The following is an 18,517-nucleotide window of genomic DNA, read 5'->3' on the forward strand; positions in this document are numbered from 1 at the left end:
TCACATTCGCGCTTTCCTTTTTCTCACACAATCACTCTTGAACTTTCTTTATTATCAGTATTGATTGATATACCTCAACTACGTGCACACTACACTCTAAAGACACCACTCACTACACTGACCCTCAAATTTCCCAGAACTTAAGTACCATAAACACAGAGAGCACTACAGTGCTCTAAGAGTACCTAACAAGTCTCCCCGAAAAGTTTTTTCAATCCCCTCAGTCATTCCCTTATATATCACTCCTCCCCCCTCCCAAGACATTCTAACTCCGCCCACTCAGGCCAACATTCTAAAAACCACAGACTTACAAACTGCAGACATACCTTTGGGAACTGACTTGTGGGGTTAACGCCACAAGTACTTCCTAAAAACTCAACTATTGAGTGGAGTTTTCACACTGCATTGACTAACGCGTTGTCTGAACTAAGTCAATGTCTGAGCTTTGAGAAATGTTCCTTGAGCTCAGTTGTTTCAATTCTCCCCTTGGGAAAGCTCTTGTTATGAGGAACTCCCCAAATTCTGCTGTTTTGAGAAGATAAGGCCCATATCCAGAAGGGGACTAGGGTTTTTTTTTTGGTCTTGGAGAAGAGTAGAAAGGTTCCATAGGATATTGAGGCCTGCACAATCCAAGTGCAGCTGCAGATGTCTTGCAAAGAACTTTCTGGCCAGCCATGGTATGGACTATCTTAATTACTCCATGTTAACATCTGCAAATTTCAGGTCATGCCTTAAGACAACAACCACAGAAGCCCCTGACATGAAATGCTTTATACTGATTGCTAGCCTTTATTAAATAGAATGAAGAATCCAATGTCTTCTACAGCTGTAAGTCCCTGAAAACACAATATTGTGTAAGTTTACATGCCTACTTGACCCTTTTGTCACCTTTGTTAGACAATCATTGATGTTTAACAAAGACAATCCTGCTCACCTGGACCTGTGATAGTCTGAAATATACACCCATCAACTCTCATCTTTTCCTCCCATTAGGAAATAAAGAGGAGCCCATTGTCTTCTTTCTTCCCTTAATGTCTGACGCCCAAAAAGAACAGGTTGCTTACCTGTAACTGTGGTTCTTTGAGTGGTCATCTTTGCAGTCACACATATGGGCTCTGCGCCTGCGCGGAGTCTGCCTCGGAAAGAACTTCTATAGCTAAGAATCTTGGCGGGAACCCCTTCCCCGCTGCTATGTGCGCATGTCTGAGGGGTTCCCGCCCAAACCCTCAGTTCGAATGAGACCCCCTTGCGGCCTCGGTACCGAGGGATGCTGTTTTCAACTTGTCTGTATGAGATCCTTCGTACTTCCACCTAGAGGGGTAGGTGGGTGGGTTGTGTGACTGCACAGATGACCACTCGAAGAACCACAGTTACAGATAAGAAACCTGTTCTTCTTCATCGTGGTCTCTGTGCATCACACATACGGGCGATTAGCGAGCTAAACTTACCGGAGGTGGGTAGGTGGTTCTTTTAGTTGCAGATGGATGATAGCACTGCCCTGCCGAAAGTGCAGTCCGCACGTGCCCTGATGTCCAACTTGTAATGTTTCACGAAGGTGGTTGGTCTTGCCCATGTCGCTGTTCTACAAATTTCTGGAATTGAAATTCCTCTTAGAAAAGCAGATAATGTTGCCATTGCTCTTGTTGAATGGCCTCTTACTGCTGTTGGAGGTTCCAATTTTGCCAATCTGTACGCTAGTTGAAGTGTCTGTACTAGCCAGGACGATAGTCTCTGTGCTGCTACTGGTATGCCCTTTTTGCTTTGGCCATAGCATACAAAAAGGCGGTTTGACTTGCGGAATTGTTCTGTCCTCTCTTTGTAGAAGGCTAGGGCGCGCCTTACGTCGAGCATATGTAGGGTCTTTTCTAGTTGTGACTTTGGGGATGGAAAAAAGGTAGGTAACACTATGTCTTGGTTTAGGTGAAAAGTCGATACTACCTTTGGAAGGAAGTGAGTGTCTGGTTTAAGTACGACTTTGTCTCTGGAAGATGAGAAATGGTTCGTCTATGCGGAGTGCGCATAATTCACTGGCTCTTCTGGCTGATGTGATAGCTACTAAGAAAACTACCTTCCATATTAGTAGCTGTAGGTTAGTTGTAGCCAGTGGTTCGAATGGTTTTTGTGTTAATTGGTGTAGTACCACCGAGAGGCTCCACGACGGGCATGGAGCTCGGATGGGTGGGATAAAATTTTGCAGGCCTCTTAGGAATTGCTTTACCCTGGGGTGTGAGAAAAGGGTGTATCCTTCAATTTGATCATGGAATGCCGAAATGGCTGCTAAGTAGACCTTAATTGAAGCAAACTGCAACCCTCCTTCCTTTAAATGTATTAAGAAGGATAGGAGATGCTGAATTGAGCAGCTTGATGGGTTGAATCCTCTTTTTTCTGCAAATTGAGTAAAGGAATGCCATTTTCTATTGTATGATGATCGAGTTGATGGTTTTCTGGATGCGTTGAAGATGTCCTGAATCTTTCTTGTAGTATCGGCATCTCCTGGGGAAATATCCTCCAAACGGTGAGGTGTATCGATTCGATGTCTGGGTGCTGGATCTTGCCCTGGTTCTGGCTGAGTAGGTCTGATCTCACCGGGAGGTGGTAGAAATTGTGCTGAGACCTGTGTAGAAGCGTCGTGAACCAGTTTTGTCTGGTCCACCAAGGTGCTAGTAGGATGCAATTTGTGTTGTCCTCTGCTATCTTGGCTAGGACTCTGGTGATTAATGGGAATGGGGGGGGGGGGAAAATGAAATATAGGTGGTAGTTCCAATTTTTCATGAAAGCGTCTCCCATTGACTTCCCCCCTTTCCCCCCTCTGCTGCAGAATTTGTTGCAGACCTTGTTGCTCTGTGTGGCAAACAGGTCAATGTCCGGTTGATCCCAGATAGCTATGATGTGTGCTAGGATTGTGGGGTGTATTTCCCATTCGTGTGCCGTGCTTGTCTGTCTGCTCAGCCGGTCCGCTAAGTCGTTGTCGTGACCTGGGATGTGTACCACTGTTAGCGATATCTTGCGGCGTATACACCATTCCCATATTAACAGTGTTAGTTTCGTCAGTGGGAGTGATCTGGTTCCGCCTTGTTTGTTGATATAGTACATTACGGTTGTATTGTCGGATGCGACCTGTATGTGGTGACCTCGAAGGTTTGAGTCGAGTGCTCTCAATGTCTTTTGAACTGCTTTGAGTTCTAGAAGATTGATATGGGCTTTTCTCTCCCTGGCTGTCCATATTCCTTGAACTTTTAAGGGTCCACAGTGTCCTCCCCATCCTGATTTGGACGCGTCTGTCATGATCTTTGTCGGTGTGGAGATCCTGAAAGGAATTCCCTTCGATAGGTTTTGCTGACGGGTCCACCACTTGAGAGATCTCTTGACTCCGTGTGGCAGCTTTAGTTTGAGTGTCGTTGTGTCGTGCCACGGTTTTAGGATTCTTGTGAACCAGAGTTGAAGGCGTCTCATTTTTAGACATGCGAATGGAATAATTAAGACTGTTGATGACATGAAATCTAGCAGTCTTTGAAGGTCGTAGGCGTAAGTTTCTGTCTGCTGTAAAACTTCTTGCGTTAGAGTGATAATGTTCTCTGCTTTTTCTCTTGGCAGGAAGACTCGTCCAGATGGGGACTGGAGTAGTGGTCCTATGAAGAGGATCGATCTCGTTGGATTTAGATTGGATTTTTCCTTGTTTATCTGGAGACCTAGCTTGTGGAGCAGATGTGTCACTTGGTCTATGTCGTGGAGTAGACTTTCTCTTGAGTGGCCAACCAGCAGCCAGTCGTCCAGATATGGGTGTACGTGGATGCCTTGCTTTCTTAGATGCGCACACACTACCACCATGCATTTTGTAAAGACGTGTGGAGCGGATGAAAGTCCAAAAGGGAGGACTGTGAATTGAAATGCCTTTGTTCCAATTGCGAAACCAAGGAATTGCTGGCTGTGCTGGTGTATGTCGATGTGAAAATATGCATCTGTTAAGTCCACTGAGGCAAACCATGCATTCTTGGTTAGGAGAGGGAGGATTGAATTTAAAGATATCATTCTGAATTTCTTTCTTGCTAAGAATAAGTTTACGTCTCGGAGGTTCAAAATAGGACGAAGCCCTCTGTCCTTTTTGGGGATGGTAAAGTAGCGCGAGTAAAACCCTTGGTTTCTTTGTGCCTTTGGAACTGGTCTTATTGTCCCTTTTTGAAGCAAGGACTTGACTTCTGCTTTTAGGGTGAGGGAGGGGGGCGTTATCCTCACTACACCTGTTGGAGGCATGGAGGTGAACTGCAGGCGATAGCCCTTTTCTACAATGGCTAATACCCAGTTGTCCGTGGTTATTTCTTTCCATGCATGTATGTTTGCAGTGAGTCTGCCTCCAAAAGGTGTGGTAGTAAAGTTCTGTTGATCTGTGCTGTTGGTTGGCTGCGAGTCAAAGGCGCCGCTTGTCGCTATCAAATCTTTTACGTTGATAGCGCGGTCTTGTCTGTCCTGTGAAGTGGCGTCTATTTGGCTGTGTGGGCTGTTGCTGCTGCTGTTGCTGTGATCTGAAGTTTTATCTGTTTGGCTGGTATCTGTTTTGCTGGAAAGACTGTTCATAGAATCATAGAATCATAGAATAGTAGAGTTGGAAGGGGCCTACAAGGCCATCGAGTCCAACCCCCTGCTCAATGCAGGAATCCACCCTAAAGCATCCCTGACAGATGGTTGTCCAGCTGCCTCTTGAAGGCCTCTAGTGTGGGAGAGCCCACAACCTCCCTAAGTAACTGATTCCATTGTCGTACTGCTCTAACAGTCAGGAAGTTTTTCCTGAGTTCCAGCTGGAATCTGGCTTCCTTTAACTGGAGCCTGTTATTCCGTGTCCTGCACTTTGGGAGGATCGAGAAGAGATCCTGGCCCTCCTCTGTGTGACAACCTTTTAAGTATTTGAAGAGTGCTATCATGTCTCCCCTCAATCTTCTCTTCTCCAGGCTAAACATGCCCAGTTCTTTCAGTCTCTCTTCATAGGGCTTTGTTTCATTGTTGTCGGTACCAATGTCTTGGTTTTGGTTGTTGTGGGAGCCCAATGCCCATCTTTCTTGCCGTGGTTTTGGCTGTTTGGACTGTGTCCATGGCTTCATCCGTGCTGGCGTTGAACAGACCTATGCCATCAAATGGAAGGTCCTCAATACGGGACCTCGACTCCTGTGATAGACCCGCTGATTGTAACCAAGCATGTCTCCTCAAGGCGATTGCTCCCACCATCGCCTTGGTGCCGCAGTCTGTTTGGTGTCGAGCTGTCTGTATCTGCTGTCTAGCTAATTTGGTGGCCTCAGTCTGAAATACATGTGCCAGCTCCTTGTATTCGTTTGGTAAATGGTCGCATAGTTTGCCCATCTTTTCCCAGAGGAAAAGCTGGTAGCGACTCATTGTCGCTTGGTAGTTTGAAATTTTTAAACTAAGCGCTGCCGATGAATAGGCTCTGCGTCCCATTTGATCTAACTTGCGCCCTTCCCTGTCTACAGGTGTTGCGTGTATTCTTCGTGTGCGACTCTGGGTCACCTCAACAATAATAGAATTCGGGGGTGGATGGGTGAATAGAAATTCCACGTCCTTTTCTAGGACTCTGTACATGTTGTTTAGGCGTTTTGAAATTGGTGCCATCGATGCTGGATTTTTCCATGATTGTTGGACTGTTTGAAGGAGCGTTGGTGCGAAAGGAATTGACACTGGAGCTGTGTACTCGGTGTGGATGACATCAAACACCGGGTCCGTCAGTCTTTGGGCTTGCTGGTGTGTTTCCATGCTTAGGGATTGAGCCATCCTCTGCATGTGGTCTGCGAAATGGCCCAGGTCTTCTGATGGCAAGATTGGTTTATTGGGTCCTAGAGTTGTGCCCTGTGAGGCTGTCGATGGTGTTATCGATGCGCAAGATGTGGTGTCTGAACGGTAACCGTCTGTATCTGAGCCTGGTGATGTTGGTTGATGTAGTCCTTGGGCTTCCGTACCTTCTTGAATGGCTGCAGGAGATAACAAGGGGACAGGAGCAGGCAGAAGAAACATCATGGCCTGCTTCTGTTGGAGTCTTCCCCCACCCCCACAGGGCAAACTGTCATCTTGGCCCTGTGGGGAAGAAGAAAGAACAAGGGGACAGGAGCAGGCAGAAGAAACATCATGGCCTGCTCCTGTTGGACTCTTCCCCCACCCCCACAGGGCAAACTGTCATCTTGGCCCTGTGGGGAAGAAGAAAGAACAAGGGGACAGGAGCAGGCAGAAGAAACATCATGGCCTGCTCCTGTTGGACTCTTCCCCCACCCCCACAGGGCAAACTGTCATCTTGGCCCTGTGGGGAAGAAGAAAGAACAAGGGGACAGGAGCAGGCAGAAGAAACATCATGGCCTGCTCCTGTTGGAGTCTTCCCCCACCCCCACAGGGCAAACTGTCATCTTGGCCCTGTGGGGAAGAAGAAAGAACAAGGGGACAGGAGCAGGCAGAAGAAACATCATGGCCTGCTCCTGTTGGAGTCTTCCCCCACCCCCACAGGGCAAACTGTCATCTTGGCCCTGTGGGGAAGAAGAAAGAACAAGGGGACAGGAGCAGGCAGAAGAAACATCGGGGCCTGCTCCTGTTGGACTCTCTTTCTCTCCTCCCCCCCTCCTGAACTCCTGTTCCTTGTGTGTCATGTCTTTATTAGACTGTAAGCCTGAGGGCAGGGACTGTCTTTTTTGCGAAGGGTAAGCCGCTCTGAGAGCCTTTTTTGGCTGAGGAGCGGGGTATAAGTATGATAAATAAATAAATAAATAAATAAACTTGCGAATGAGTCGCTCTGGGTGGGAGTGGAGATCGATCTGGTGCCTGCCTCGGTGTCGAGGAGGCTCTGATTCTTGATGTCGACGTCTGTTGTGCGATCGCATGCTCTTGCGTCTGGCCGCCAGTAGATGTCACTGTTGGTCTGCGCTCCCTGTGATAATTACGGTGATACTGGTCTCCTTGCCATTCCTCGTAATATTGTGGAGGTCCTAATGGTAGGTATTGTTGTTGCTGATCGTCCCATTCGTATTGTGAAGCATGAGGTCGGTCTCGGTGGTAGGGATAGTGATAATCCTGTTCCTGACGATACCGACTGGCCGAGGAGCGTATAGATTCCGGTGAGCTATGTTGTCCTGGCTGGATGTGTTCTGCAGACTGTAGTCTCGGGGTCCTCGGTGAGCCCCTGATAGACATACTTGGTTGTCTCCCGCTCTGCCCTTGCGTGGGCGGGGAGTCTCTAATTTCCCCCTCTGATGTTGAGGGTCGGTTTATGGTGTCTCTTCTAGGTGTCGATGTCGATGCCGACGGTCGGGCTACGACGTCGACCCGAGGCGTCGACGTTGGTGAGGTTAATTGGGGTTGAGCTATTGATGCTAATGGTGGCGTCTTTGATGTCGAAGCCCCAGCATGCGTCTTTGTTCTCTTTCCCCCCTGCTCTCGCTGTCTGGAGCGCTTTCTCTTCCTCTTTTTTGTCTCAGTTGCCTTCAGCTGTTTTGTCTTTTTTGACGGTCTCTTAGCCAAGGCTGCTGTTTGCGCTCTCCCTGGGGTCAGAGGGTTAGTTTGTTGAACTATCCCTGACCTTGTTGGTGAGGTGGGAGGTGGGCTTTGTAATGCCTCTCGCGCTAGAGCTGTAGTCGGAGTTGCCATAATTGGGGTCTCGACTGCTCTTAATGCCTTAATCCAGAGCTCTGCTCTGAGTTTGTCGGCACGATGCTTGCGCGTTTGTCTCGAAAACGCTTGGCAAGCTCCACACGTTTCCACATTGTGGCTTTCTCCTAGGCAAAGGAGGCACAAACTGTGTCCATCGGCAGTTGGGAGTTTGCTCCCGCAGCGTGTGCACTTCTTGAATGGGGCCCGGAGGGCCATGCGCCTGAAGGCGGCGATCAAGGATCGCAATTCTGAAGAGATGTTCTCTACTAATCCTTCTATTGCTATTATAATGTTTTAAACCTTAGCTATTTTCTCTTTCTATCTCTAGGTAACACGAAGTTGTTCCCGATGATGCAGCCGCTATGGCGGTCGAAGAACTGAGGGTTTGGGCGGGAACCCCTCAGACATGCGCACATAGCAGCGGGGGAGGGGTTCCCGCCAAGATTCTTAGCTATAGAAGTTCTTTCCGAGGCAGACTCCGCGCAGGCGCAGAGCCCATATGTGTGATGCCCAGAGACCACGATGAAGAATCCATTTTCTAACATCCATGAGCAATCTTAGAAGAAAAACTTTTTTTGTTCTAATCACTAAATCCTCGAGAAGAGGGATAAAAACAGCAGCCCAAATTCATAGAACAGGTGCAGAGAAGGGGAGAAGGAAAGAGGCCTCCTTCCATCCTTTCTGCAAAGAAGAGCAACCCCCTGCTACCTCCTTCCTTCCTTCCTTCCTAGAGAAGGAACTCAACAGAGCTACCCATCACTTCACAAGTCAGCAGATAAAGAGAGGTAAATCGTTGCATTATGTTCTGTTTTCCTTTTCCTCCAATTATTCTCTTGTCCTCTCTGTTTTTGCTAATATTCCATGCCATTCCAAACTCCCAAACCCCTTGGCTTTAGAGCTACCTGTTGCACTTTATGCCTCTCCATCCACTTTCTTTCCAAACCACTGCATTTACTCTCTCTCCTCTAAAACTCTCTCACAATTCCCCAAATGAGTCTGTTTCTCCCCATTCAAGTTATCTGAAACTGAAACTTCTTCCTTTTCCTCGTGTTCCCCCTTTCCCCATGATCAGCTACACACACACACTTTTCTATGTATCCCAGTGCACCTAGCTTCACTATTGAATTTAACTGCTTCCTTTGTGTTGAAGTATGAGTCCAATTGCTCAGTTTTCTGTACAATTCTAATTCCTCCCTAATTCATTTTAAATTCTTTAATAAAACAAAGAATTATTTTCAAATATCGTGTTGTGTTCTATGACTCTCAACTTCGGTGGGTATCAGGTTTTCCTAAGTGAAAAGTGCCCAATGCTAAAAGTTTGTGAGATTCATATCCATGTAAATTGAAGCATCTTTCGTAACACTCCCGACTGAGCAGCCAGCTGGAGGAGTACTCTTGATCATGTGGCTCAGTCTGCTTCACTCCCTTCTTGCCTTTCCAGGTCAGGAAAGGTAAGAGTTCAGGTAGAGATAGAGTCAGGCACTTAAAAGATTAGGAGCTTACACCTTTGCATAAAATTTGCATATGCTAATTTATATCTATACATGCTAGACGAGGAGTCTCATTCTGATTCCAGACTCCTAGCTGAGCAGAAGCAAAGAAGGGTTGCTGGACTAGAAGCTACAAAAGCAATCCAGCTCCCACAGAACAAGTGATCAGAGCAAGTGAACTGGGGGAACAAATAGGAGTTTGTCAGGGGAAGTTTGGCAGGGGAGGTCAAGGGGGAGGTCCTCAACAAAATTTTCTTCTCATTGTGTGCTATCTCCAGTATTTGAAGCAATAAGCCTGTGTGCACCAGTTGCTGGGAAACATGGGCAGGAGGGTGCTGTTGCACCATGTCCTGCTTGTTCATCCCTGGCCAATGGCTGGTTGGCTACTGTGTGAAAACGGACGGAAAGGAGTTTTGAGTGGTGATGAACTGCAAAGTGTGTGCAATGTTCCAGTTCCTGCTTGAGATCAACATGGCGTACACTTCCAACAAGTGCAAGCTGGTTGCACCATTGGAAGAAAAAGTTAGAGTACTTGAGCGGCGAGTGTCCACCTTCCAAGGAATAAGAGAAGGCGAAGAGTTCTTGGACAGAATTGTGGAACTGCAACAGCAACAAGAAGCCCAAGAGATTGAAGAGCAACAGCAAGCTGAAGCAGAAATGGAGTATGCTGAGGGGAGGAAAGCCAATGAAGCGGAAACTCCCTGGAAAAGGGAGCAGAAGAACTAGAAGACATTCTGCACCAGTGGAGCCAATAGAGTTATGTAACTGCTTTCAGCTACTGAAAGATGAGACTGGAGGACAGCCTGCAGAGGAAGAATTACAGGAGATCCTGTGCAACAGTGAACAAGAGGTAGAAGGTCAGTCGACAAAGAAGAAGAGAAGAATAGAGACTCCCTGCTGCATGGGATTAAAACCCATTGCCTCGCCAGGTATGCTGTCTCCCTGGAGCACAGGTTAGAGATGTGACTGAAGGGTTGCCAATGTTCATAAAGCCCACAGACACATACCCTTTTCTTCTCAGCCATGTGGGAACAAATGATATTGCCAAGCGGAGCTACAAAGAAATCACATCAGACTTTGAAGCTCTGGGAAGGAAACTCAAAAACTTTGGGGCCCAGATAGTTTTCTCATCCATCCTCCCAGCTCTTGGAAGAGGAATACAAAGGGAAAGAAGAATACTCTGGGTGAATGACTGGCTACAAAGATGGTGTGGATGTGAGAGTTTTGGATTCTGGGACCATGGGCTACGTTAGTTGGAAGATGGACAGCTGGCAAGGGATGGGTTGCACCTCAGCGATAGGGGACTTCAATTACCCCGATATCTGTTGGGAGACAAATTCTGCCAAAAGTGGCCCTTCCAAGAAATTCCTGATATGTGTGGCTGATCACTTTCTCCAACAGAAAGTGGAAGAAGGAACTAGAGGATCGGCAATCCTTGTCCAATAGGAATGACTTTGTGGATAAAGTGGCAGTTATGGGAACTCTGGGGGAAAGTGACCACATCATACTTGAGTTCTTGATTATAAAAGAAGCAAAAGCTGAGTGTATCCATGTACATACTCTGGATTTTAGGAAAGCTGATTTTAATAAACTCAGAGCTATAATGAGTAAGGTCGCATCGCAAGTGACCCTGTTGAGGAAAGAAATTTTTAAAGGCACAATTACAAACAATTCCAATAAGGATAAAAGATAGAAGACAACAGAGGAAACCAATGTGGCTCCAGAAAAAAAAAGGATACATATAGAAAGTGGAAGGAAGGCCAGGCTACAAAAGAAGAGTATAGACAGGTAGCACAGAAGTGTCGAAATGACATCAGGAAGGCTAAAGCCGAGAATGAGCTGAGCCTAGTAAGGGATGCTAAAAGCAATAAAAAGGCTTTCTTCAGATACGCGAATAGTAAAAGACAGAGGAAAGAAATGGTGGTTCAACTACTTAATGAGGATAGCGAATTGATAACAGATGACAAAGAAAAGTCCAAAGTGGGGTACCACAGGGCTCAGTGCTGGGCCTTGTGCTTTTCAACATTTTTATCAATGATTTGGACAAGAAGGTGCAGGGAACACTTATCAAATTTGCAGATGACACAAAATTGGGAGGAATAGCTAATACCCCTGGAAGACAGAAGCAAACTTCAAAGTGATCTTGACAGGCTGGAACACTGGGCTGAAAACCACAGAATTAAATTTAATAGGAATAAATGCCAAGTTCGTCATCTAGGAAATAGAAACCAAATGCACAGTCACAAGGTAGGGGATACTTGGCTCAGCAATACTACAAATGAGAAGGATCTTGGAATTGTTGTAGATCAAAAGCTGAACAGGAGCCAACAGTGTGATGTGGCTGCAAAAAAAGAAAATGCTATTTTGGGCTACATTAATAGAAGTATAGGTTCCAAATACTGCGCGAGGTACTCGTTCCCCTCTATTCGGCACCGGTTAGGCCTCATCTTGAGTATTGCGTCCAATTCTGGGCACCACACTTCAAGAAGGACACAGACAAGCTGGAGCGTGTTCAGAGGAGGACAACAAGGATGATCAGGGGTCTGGAACCCAAATCCCTATGAGGAGAGACTGAAAGAACTGGGCATGTTTAGCCTGGAAAGAAGACTGAGGTGAGACATGATAGCACTCTTCAAATACTTGAAAGGTTGTCACACAGAGGAGGGCCAGGATCTCTTCTCCATTATCCCAGAGTGCAGGACACGGAATAATGGGCTCAAGTTACAGGAAGCCATATTCCGGCTGAACTTCAGGAAAAACTTCCTGACTGTTAGAGCAGTACAACAATGGAACCAGTTACCTAGGGAGGTTGTGGGCTCTCCAACACTAGAGGCATTCAAGAAACAGCTGGACAACCATCTGCCAGGGATGCTTTAAAGTGGATTCCTGGATTGAGCAGGAGGTTGGACTCGATGGCCCTACAGACCCCTTCCAACTCTACTATTCTATGATTCTATGAGTTATATAAGTTTCACAGAAGTTAAAGCCATTCAATTAATTATCCATCCAAATCAACCAATAAATCCAAATAAATTTAATTCTTCAATCAATTTTCACTCCATCTCCACCAGATCACACCAAATTAGTAGTTCCTCTTCAGTTACAATTAATTTGCAATGGTTGTAAACAGGTTTGAAGAAATGCACAACAAGGAGTAGCTGTTAGTTTTTTTCATAAGTCCTTTTGCACTCACTCCTAAAAATGGCAATTTTTGTATCAGAGTTTAAAATTTTTAATAGAGCACTATTCCAAAAGGAAGTCAATGGGGAGACTGCAACAAATGGGAAAGCCATCTCACTCCTTGACCTCTTCCACCACCCCCTCCCGTGACAATTAGAATTTGAAATGGCCGTTATTTGCCCCAAAGTTCATTCAGAGCTGTGGAAAATAGGTTCAAGGTCCTGGTCCAGTGATACTCTTGGGTGGAGCGAAGCCAGCTCATAAACAAGCTGCTTGCTTAGGAAAGGGAAGCTGGCTCACTGGGGAACCGTCGCTTTGGAATACTCCTTGAATCAGCACTGACCCTCGGTTTTAGAACCTTTGTCTAGTCTTTTATAAATTTTTATTAAAGGTTAACAATTTCGCATTATTATTATTATTATTATTATTATTATTATTATTATTATTGAAAACTAATAACCACATTGAGATTGATGAATAAATCTCAGATTCCAATTCAAACTACATAATTTGTACGTCCAGGCTCCCCAAAGACCATTAAAACCTTCACCGCCTTCGGTATATTCATTTTATTTATTTATGTCTATGTTGTGAATTATACACCATCCACTGGGACTGCAGGTCCTACAATCAACTCTATTCTTTCCTTTAGTATAAATTGCACTGAGACACAAAGGAGAGCCCTGAGGGTCAATCTGTGTGTGATTGTTCTAGATTATGGTCCTGTGTTTGAATCCTTGCCCCTTCCAAAGTTAGCTTTCTATGCAGCAACCCCAAGCCCCAAAGTACCTTTTGGGATAAGCATTCTCTGAGCTCACCTCTCGTTGATGTTGTCTGTTCTTAGTGTATACACTCTGTCGATGTGGGAGATGTGGAAAACTGGCTCATCACTGGAGGGGTCAGTTGGCAATTTTACTAGGACTTCATTCAGAAAAACAGGCTGGAAGAAACACAGAGGTAACTTCAATGATAGAAACAGAAGGACTTTAACAGGCTGAAACAAAATGGTAATTAATTTCATTGTGCCTGAAGTGGACAACAACAGGATCATTGTGCAAGATAAACCCATTTCTATACTAGGATGAGCAGGTAAGTGTGGGAGAACACAGACTACCATTTCACTATAGATCTGTAACCTCATGCAAGTAAAAAAAAACCCTTCCCACTGGAAAGGATGACACACAGCAAGTGATTATTTGCCAAATGTCTGCCTACACCACAGCATTCACTTCATAAGCTAGTTGTCCATATTCTCCAGACAAGTGAAAGAAAACTTCAACCACACTCTTAACTCTGATGAGAAAAATCCAGAGCAGGGGAGTGGTAATTGGCAGGACAATAAAGGCAGCCACCTTACGTCCTGGTTACCTTGGTAAGTTATCACTGAATAGGTGGTCATTTAATTCTACCCTTAGCATCAAGGAGGAAGAAGGAATACTTTGGTTGTAGATTGATGTGAAGGGGCACAACATGTAGTGGTGCATATCAGGGAGGGAGCAATACCTTCCCATCAACACATGACAATTTTACTAGTCTGCATCTCCTATCCTTTGGGCCCAACACTGGTTACTGAACAAATATTTAAGCAGAATCCGGTGCAATGGAAGAATGCCTGTGAAAAAGCTACAAGTATCAAGACTTGCACAAACTGCTGATGAACTTGGATAGAAGGACTACAAATTAAATCAACACAAACTGAGATGAACTAAAGTATATTTAGTAATTTTAAAATATGCTTGTGGCCATTTCCTAAGAAGGAAGGAGTAGAGTTCATTTAACCAATGTTTGGGTACTTCAAAAAAATGGCAGTGACACATATTTGATGCTAACTATAGAAGCTTGGTCCATACTGAGAGTTGTGTGTCACTACATTCAAAATTGCTATTATTTGGTGACACAATACAGCTGAATGGATGAAGGATGTGTAACAGATTAGATTATTTCCATTAATAGAAGAGATCCCATTTCCTCCTCACTTTGAAAGCACAATCCCTTTAATTCACTCACCACTTTGTATATTTTGAACTGAGAATTTGATTTAGGGCTGAACAGTTTATCTGATCCTGTTGAGACAAACTGCTTGACCATGTAGGTGAGAAGCAGGAAGTCATTGAAGAGAAAGCCATACAGCTCCTTGTTGCTTTTTGTCTTGTAGAGCTTGCCACTGTGTAAAAGCTTCCGTGGTCCCAAGCAGTTGGTCAGGGAGTTAAAAATCAGGTGCTAAGGAAGAAAAAGGGAAAGAAAATCAATGTAGTAGGACCCTGACTTCACACTGTCAGGATCTGTCCTGCACCACCATCTGGTGGCAGCTTTGCATATAACCAGCCATAGGGTTTCGCAGGATGCGAGCCCTGGCTGGTAAAGCCTTTCATGGTTCAGGCCCAGATCAGCAGGCACTCCCAGGTGGGCTCATACGGAACAGCTGGGAGCTGCCAGGAAAGACCTATATAAGAGCTGCATTTCACCTTCAGCCTTTGCCACAGCAACACGGTTTTTTGTGCTAGCTGCAGACAGTTCCTGACCATTTGCCACCACAGATCTCGCCTTGCTGGATCTCTTGCTCATCTCAACCACGCCTCTGCCCCCTTTGCTACCTGATACATGCCTGAACCTTGCTTTGCCTTTGACCATTGACTTTTGCCTCTGGTCCTTGTTTGGACTCTGTTCTTCTTGGACTCTGCCTCTTGCCTTGATCCCTGCCCGGACCTTGCCTGCTTGTTGACGGGACTTCTCTTCTGCCTCTGGCCCCTGCTTGGATTCTGAACCTGCGTCTGACCTTGTGCCTGTTTCCTGGATCTGCCTCCTGCCTCTGGCCCTCTGTTGGACTCTGCCACCTGAGACCCATGCCTCACTCCCAGCTTACTCCAACAGTATTCCAACCGCCCAAGCCAGTTCCATCTTCGTCCATCCCGGCCCCGGCATTCCTGCTTAAGGACCTTGCTGCCCACGCTTCAGAAAGATAATACTCAAAACCAAACCCTGTTTGCTAGAATGAATATGCACTCTTGGCCTGTACTAGTTCAACCAGAGCACATCAGTAGAACAACCCTGAGTCATATCTGCAATGCCGACAACCTCTTCTGTCTACTTGCCCTATCTATCTCAGTATTAGTCTTGCCAAATGAATTTCTAAAACAAATAAAGCCATATCAGCTATTTCAGCTAGATTACTGGTAGTTTGAAAAAGGGCGACAGTGATGTCAGAGTGGATCTCTTGTTGCTTAGGGTGACCATATGTCCAGTTTTGCCCAGACATGTCTGGACATGGGCCCCCTAAAATGTGTTGGGGGAATCCCCGTTTCCCCCCGTTTTGTCCAGGCAAAGGCTGATGCAAAACAAACAACAACAACAAAAATGTGGGAAAGCGAGGTTTAAGGCCCTCCTCCAGGCTTCCATCCGGGCCTCTCCTTTGCCACTGTGACATCAACCAGCCCCCTGATGGAAGCCTGGAGGGCTTTAAACTGCGCGTTTCCAAAATGCAGAAACACACTGGTTAAGGCCTTCCAGGTTTCCATCCGGGGGCTGGAGAAGCAAATAATAAAAATAAAAGCAGGTGGGTGGGGAGGAAGGGTAGCCAGAGGGAGGAGACGTTGCTCGGTCTCCAGACCCTCTTGCATCCTCCTCTGGCTGCCTTGTTCCTTCCCTCCCATTTTTATTTATAATTATATGAATCTGTGGAGCTCTGCAGATAGAGCTTATAAAATTAAAACAAAGGGGGGGGAATGGGCAGCCAGAGGGAGAAGACGTATTCAGTCCCTCCCACATCCTCCTCTGCTGTGTTGTTCCTTCCAACCCCAGTTTTTTTCTTATATGAATCTGCGGAGCTCTGCAGATAGAGCTCATTAAATTAAAAAAAGGGGGGGAGGAATGGCCCTGTTCAAAATTGCACTTGCCTTCCTTCCCATGCAGATGCTGGGAAGGAAGGCAAGTGTGGGTGCAAGGCGCCTGGCGGCGCCAAAGCACCTCTGTAAAGACAGGGGCCTGGTCTCTGCTTTTCCTGGGCGAAAGGGGGAACTAACCCATTTTCGGATGCCTTCCTCATACCAACCTTGATTATTCAGCATTTTGAGTATCAGTATTTCGAAAACCAGTGAGCAGTGTCTGGCTATGCATTACTTGCACTTTGAGGTGTTTTATGCCTCACACTATCAAATCCAATGCTCCACACTTTTTCCACTTTCAATTTTCCTAATACTAGCTGACAAATTCCATACTTTTTTTTTTATCTGCTGTGCATGCAGTTCTGTTATTGGATAAAATTTTATGCTGAGTTTAACTGCGCATCAGCCCATGGTTCTCAACATGGGACCTGTGCAATAATACATTTCAACCACACAGCCCAAGTTGTAGTTACCTCAACAAGCCCTTCACACTGAACATGGGACTGCATCCACTCGAGTCTCTCTGAATTTTCCTTTTCACGCACCCCCTCATTGACTTGGGAGCAGAGTTCCTCAGCACGTTCAAGGGCCAGCTTCAGATTATTGTGATCTGGGTGACTTTCAGGGGCATTCTCCAGAATCTGTTTGGGGGAAAACAAACAAACATCTCATAGTTTAAAAAAGTGCAATATTACGTCAAGAAAGATCCATGTATGTATAATGTTTTCTATATATTTTTAGAAACGTATGTACAGTGTTTCTCAATAAACTAACTTTATTGAAAATGTGTTACATGTACTACCTTCTGTCAATAGCTAGATTTAAATTTGATGTACAGTATATTAGTTTGTTTGTTTACCTTTGTTTTGGAAAATAAATGTAAAAACAGAAAGCCAGTAGTTTGATACTCACACTCTTTATGAGAAGAGGGTAGCGAGTAATTCTCTGCATAGGTTTCAACAGGAAGCTGGAGAGAGGCATCCCTTTACAGCGGGGGTCTGAAGCCAATTTCTACAAGTCAAAGCAGAATGTTCAATAGAGACACTGCATTATGACTACTGATACAGATTACCATTCTGTCTCCCACAGGAGGAAGCACCTCTTAAGATGGCAATAGCCATTGCCTTTGGTATAAGTAATTCCATCAGCCTAGAGCAGCAGAGGGAGAGTTGAAGCATGAATGGTTTCATCAGCTTGGCTTGGACCAATTGCTGCTCTCACTCTCATCATCTATTAGCAACCCTTCTTCCTTGCTGAAGCAGAAGAAAAGTTGAAGTGGTACAGCCCTCTCCATTGGCTCAGCTGGAACCAACTGCCATTTGGCTCATCCTCTTCCAGAACTGTATCCTTCAGTGACCATTCTACCCGGCCATTGTAGTCCATGAAAGCTTATGCTATAATACATCTCTTAATCTTTACCAACAATTTGTCTGTCACAAGACTGTGTGTGTATTTTGCTGCAAGATACTAGTACAATTACCATTTATACACCTTTATAAAGAAATTGTGCTTGGGTTTGTTCTCTCCCCATCTCTTTTCCTTTTTGTATTATGTCAGTTAGATTGTAAGCTGTAGGCAGGGTATCGTAGGGAATGGGCCCAGCACCTCTGCAGTTGTGCCCCAAGAAGAAATGGGAACCAATTCTGAGTCAGATGGGGAGAGGGAAGGCGTTGTTGAATCATCAAGGTTGCAGGAGGGCCCCCAAGTGAGAATATTGGTGCCAGAGAGGGTGAAGTCCACCTCAGTTGGATTATTGGACTGAACCCATTGGAATACAGGCGCCTAACGAAGAGGGGTGGGAATGAGAGATACCAGAGTGAGGCATCAGATGAAAAGAGAAAAGTAACGCAAGGTCATGAGGCACTTCAAGAGACTTATTATTATTATTATTATTATTATTATTATTATTATTTATTTATATAGCACCTTGCAACAATGGAGGCGACCTCATATCAAGGCCTACCTTGAGGGTTGGTCTTGGTAGGCCACTCAGTCTGAGAAGGGGGCTCAGCAGTACCCAGCAGCAGTTTAGTAGCAACCCTCATGCATGGTGTTTAATTCAGGTATTTACCTGAAGCCTCCTCTATTATGCAAAGCCTGCTAGAAAAGTTCGTTGTACATTGCTGCATAAGGATACTGTCTGTAGCCTAAAGCAAGCCTTGTTTATTTGTGGTTTGCATAATAAAAGTAATTGACTGGAAACACGGCTTGACAGCTTGACTACAAAGGAAGCTAGGGGCTGGGCACCTGACAGGTATGTGAATTCTAAGAATAAACAACTATGATTTTAAAACAAACAAACACTCTGATGAATAGTAGGCACTGTTTTAGTCA

The 18,517-nt window shown here is 45.4% G+C and overlaps 1 protein-coding gene across 2 annotated transcripts in view; it reads right to left on the minus strand.

Moving 5' to 3' along the window:
* The window catches only part of ITSN2 (intersectin 2), a 199,386-nt gene that overhangs the window by 20,727 nt on the left and 160,142 nt on the right, over positions 1-18,517 (minus strand). For both annotated transcript variants that reach the window (XM_063115903.1, XM_063115904.1), the window contains 4 exons: positions 17,096-17,194; positions 16,657-16,824; positions 14,310-14,522; positions 13,121-13,242 (listed from right to left, as the gene is read on the minus strand). In XM_063115903.1, the coding sequence (XP_062971973.1) occupies positions 13,121-13,242; positions 14,310-14,522; positions 16,657-16,824; positions 17,096-17,194 (602 nt within the window). The remainder of the gene's footprint in view (positions 1-13,120; positions 13,243-14,309; positions 14,523-16,656; positions 16,825-17,095; positions 17,195-18,517) is intronic.

The sequence above is a fragment of the Elgaria multicarinata genome, chromosome 2 (genome assembly GCF_023053635.1).
Source record: "Elgaria multicarinata webbii isolate HBS135686 ecotype San Diego chromosome 2, rElgMul1.1.pri, whole genome shotgun sequence".
NCBI classification, from domain to species: Eukaryota; Metazoa; Chordata; class Lepidosauria; order Squamata; family Anguidae; genus Elgaria; species Elgaria multicarinata.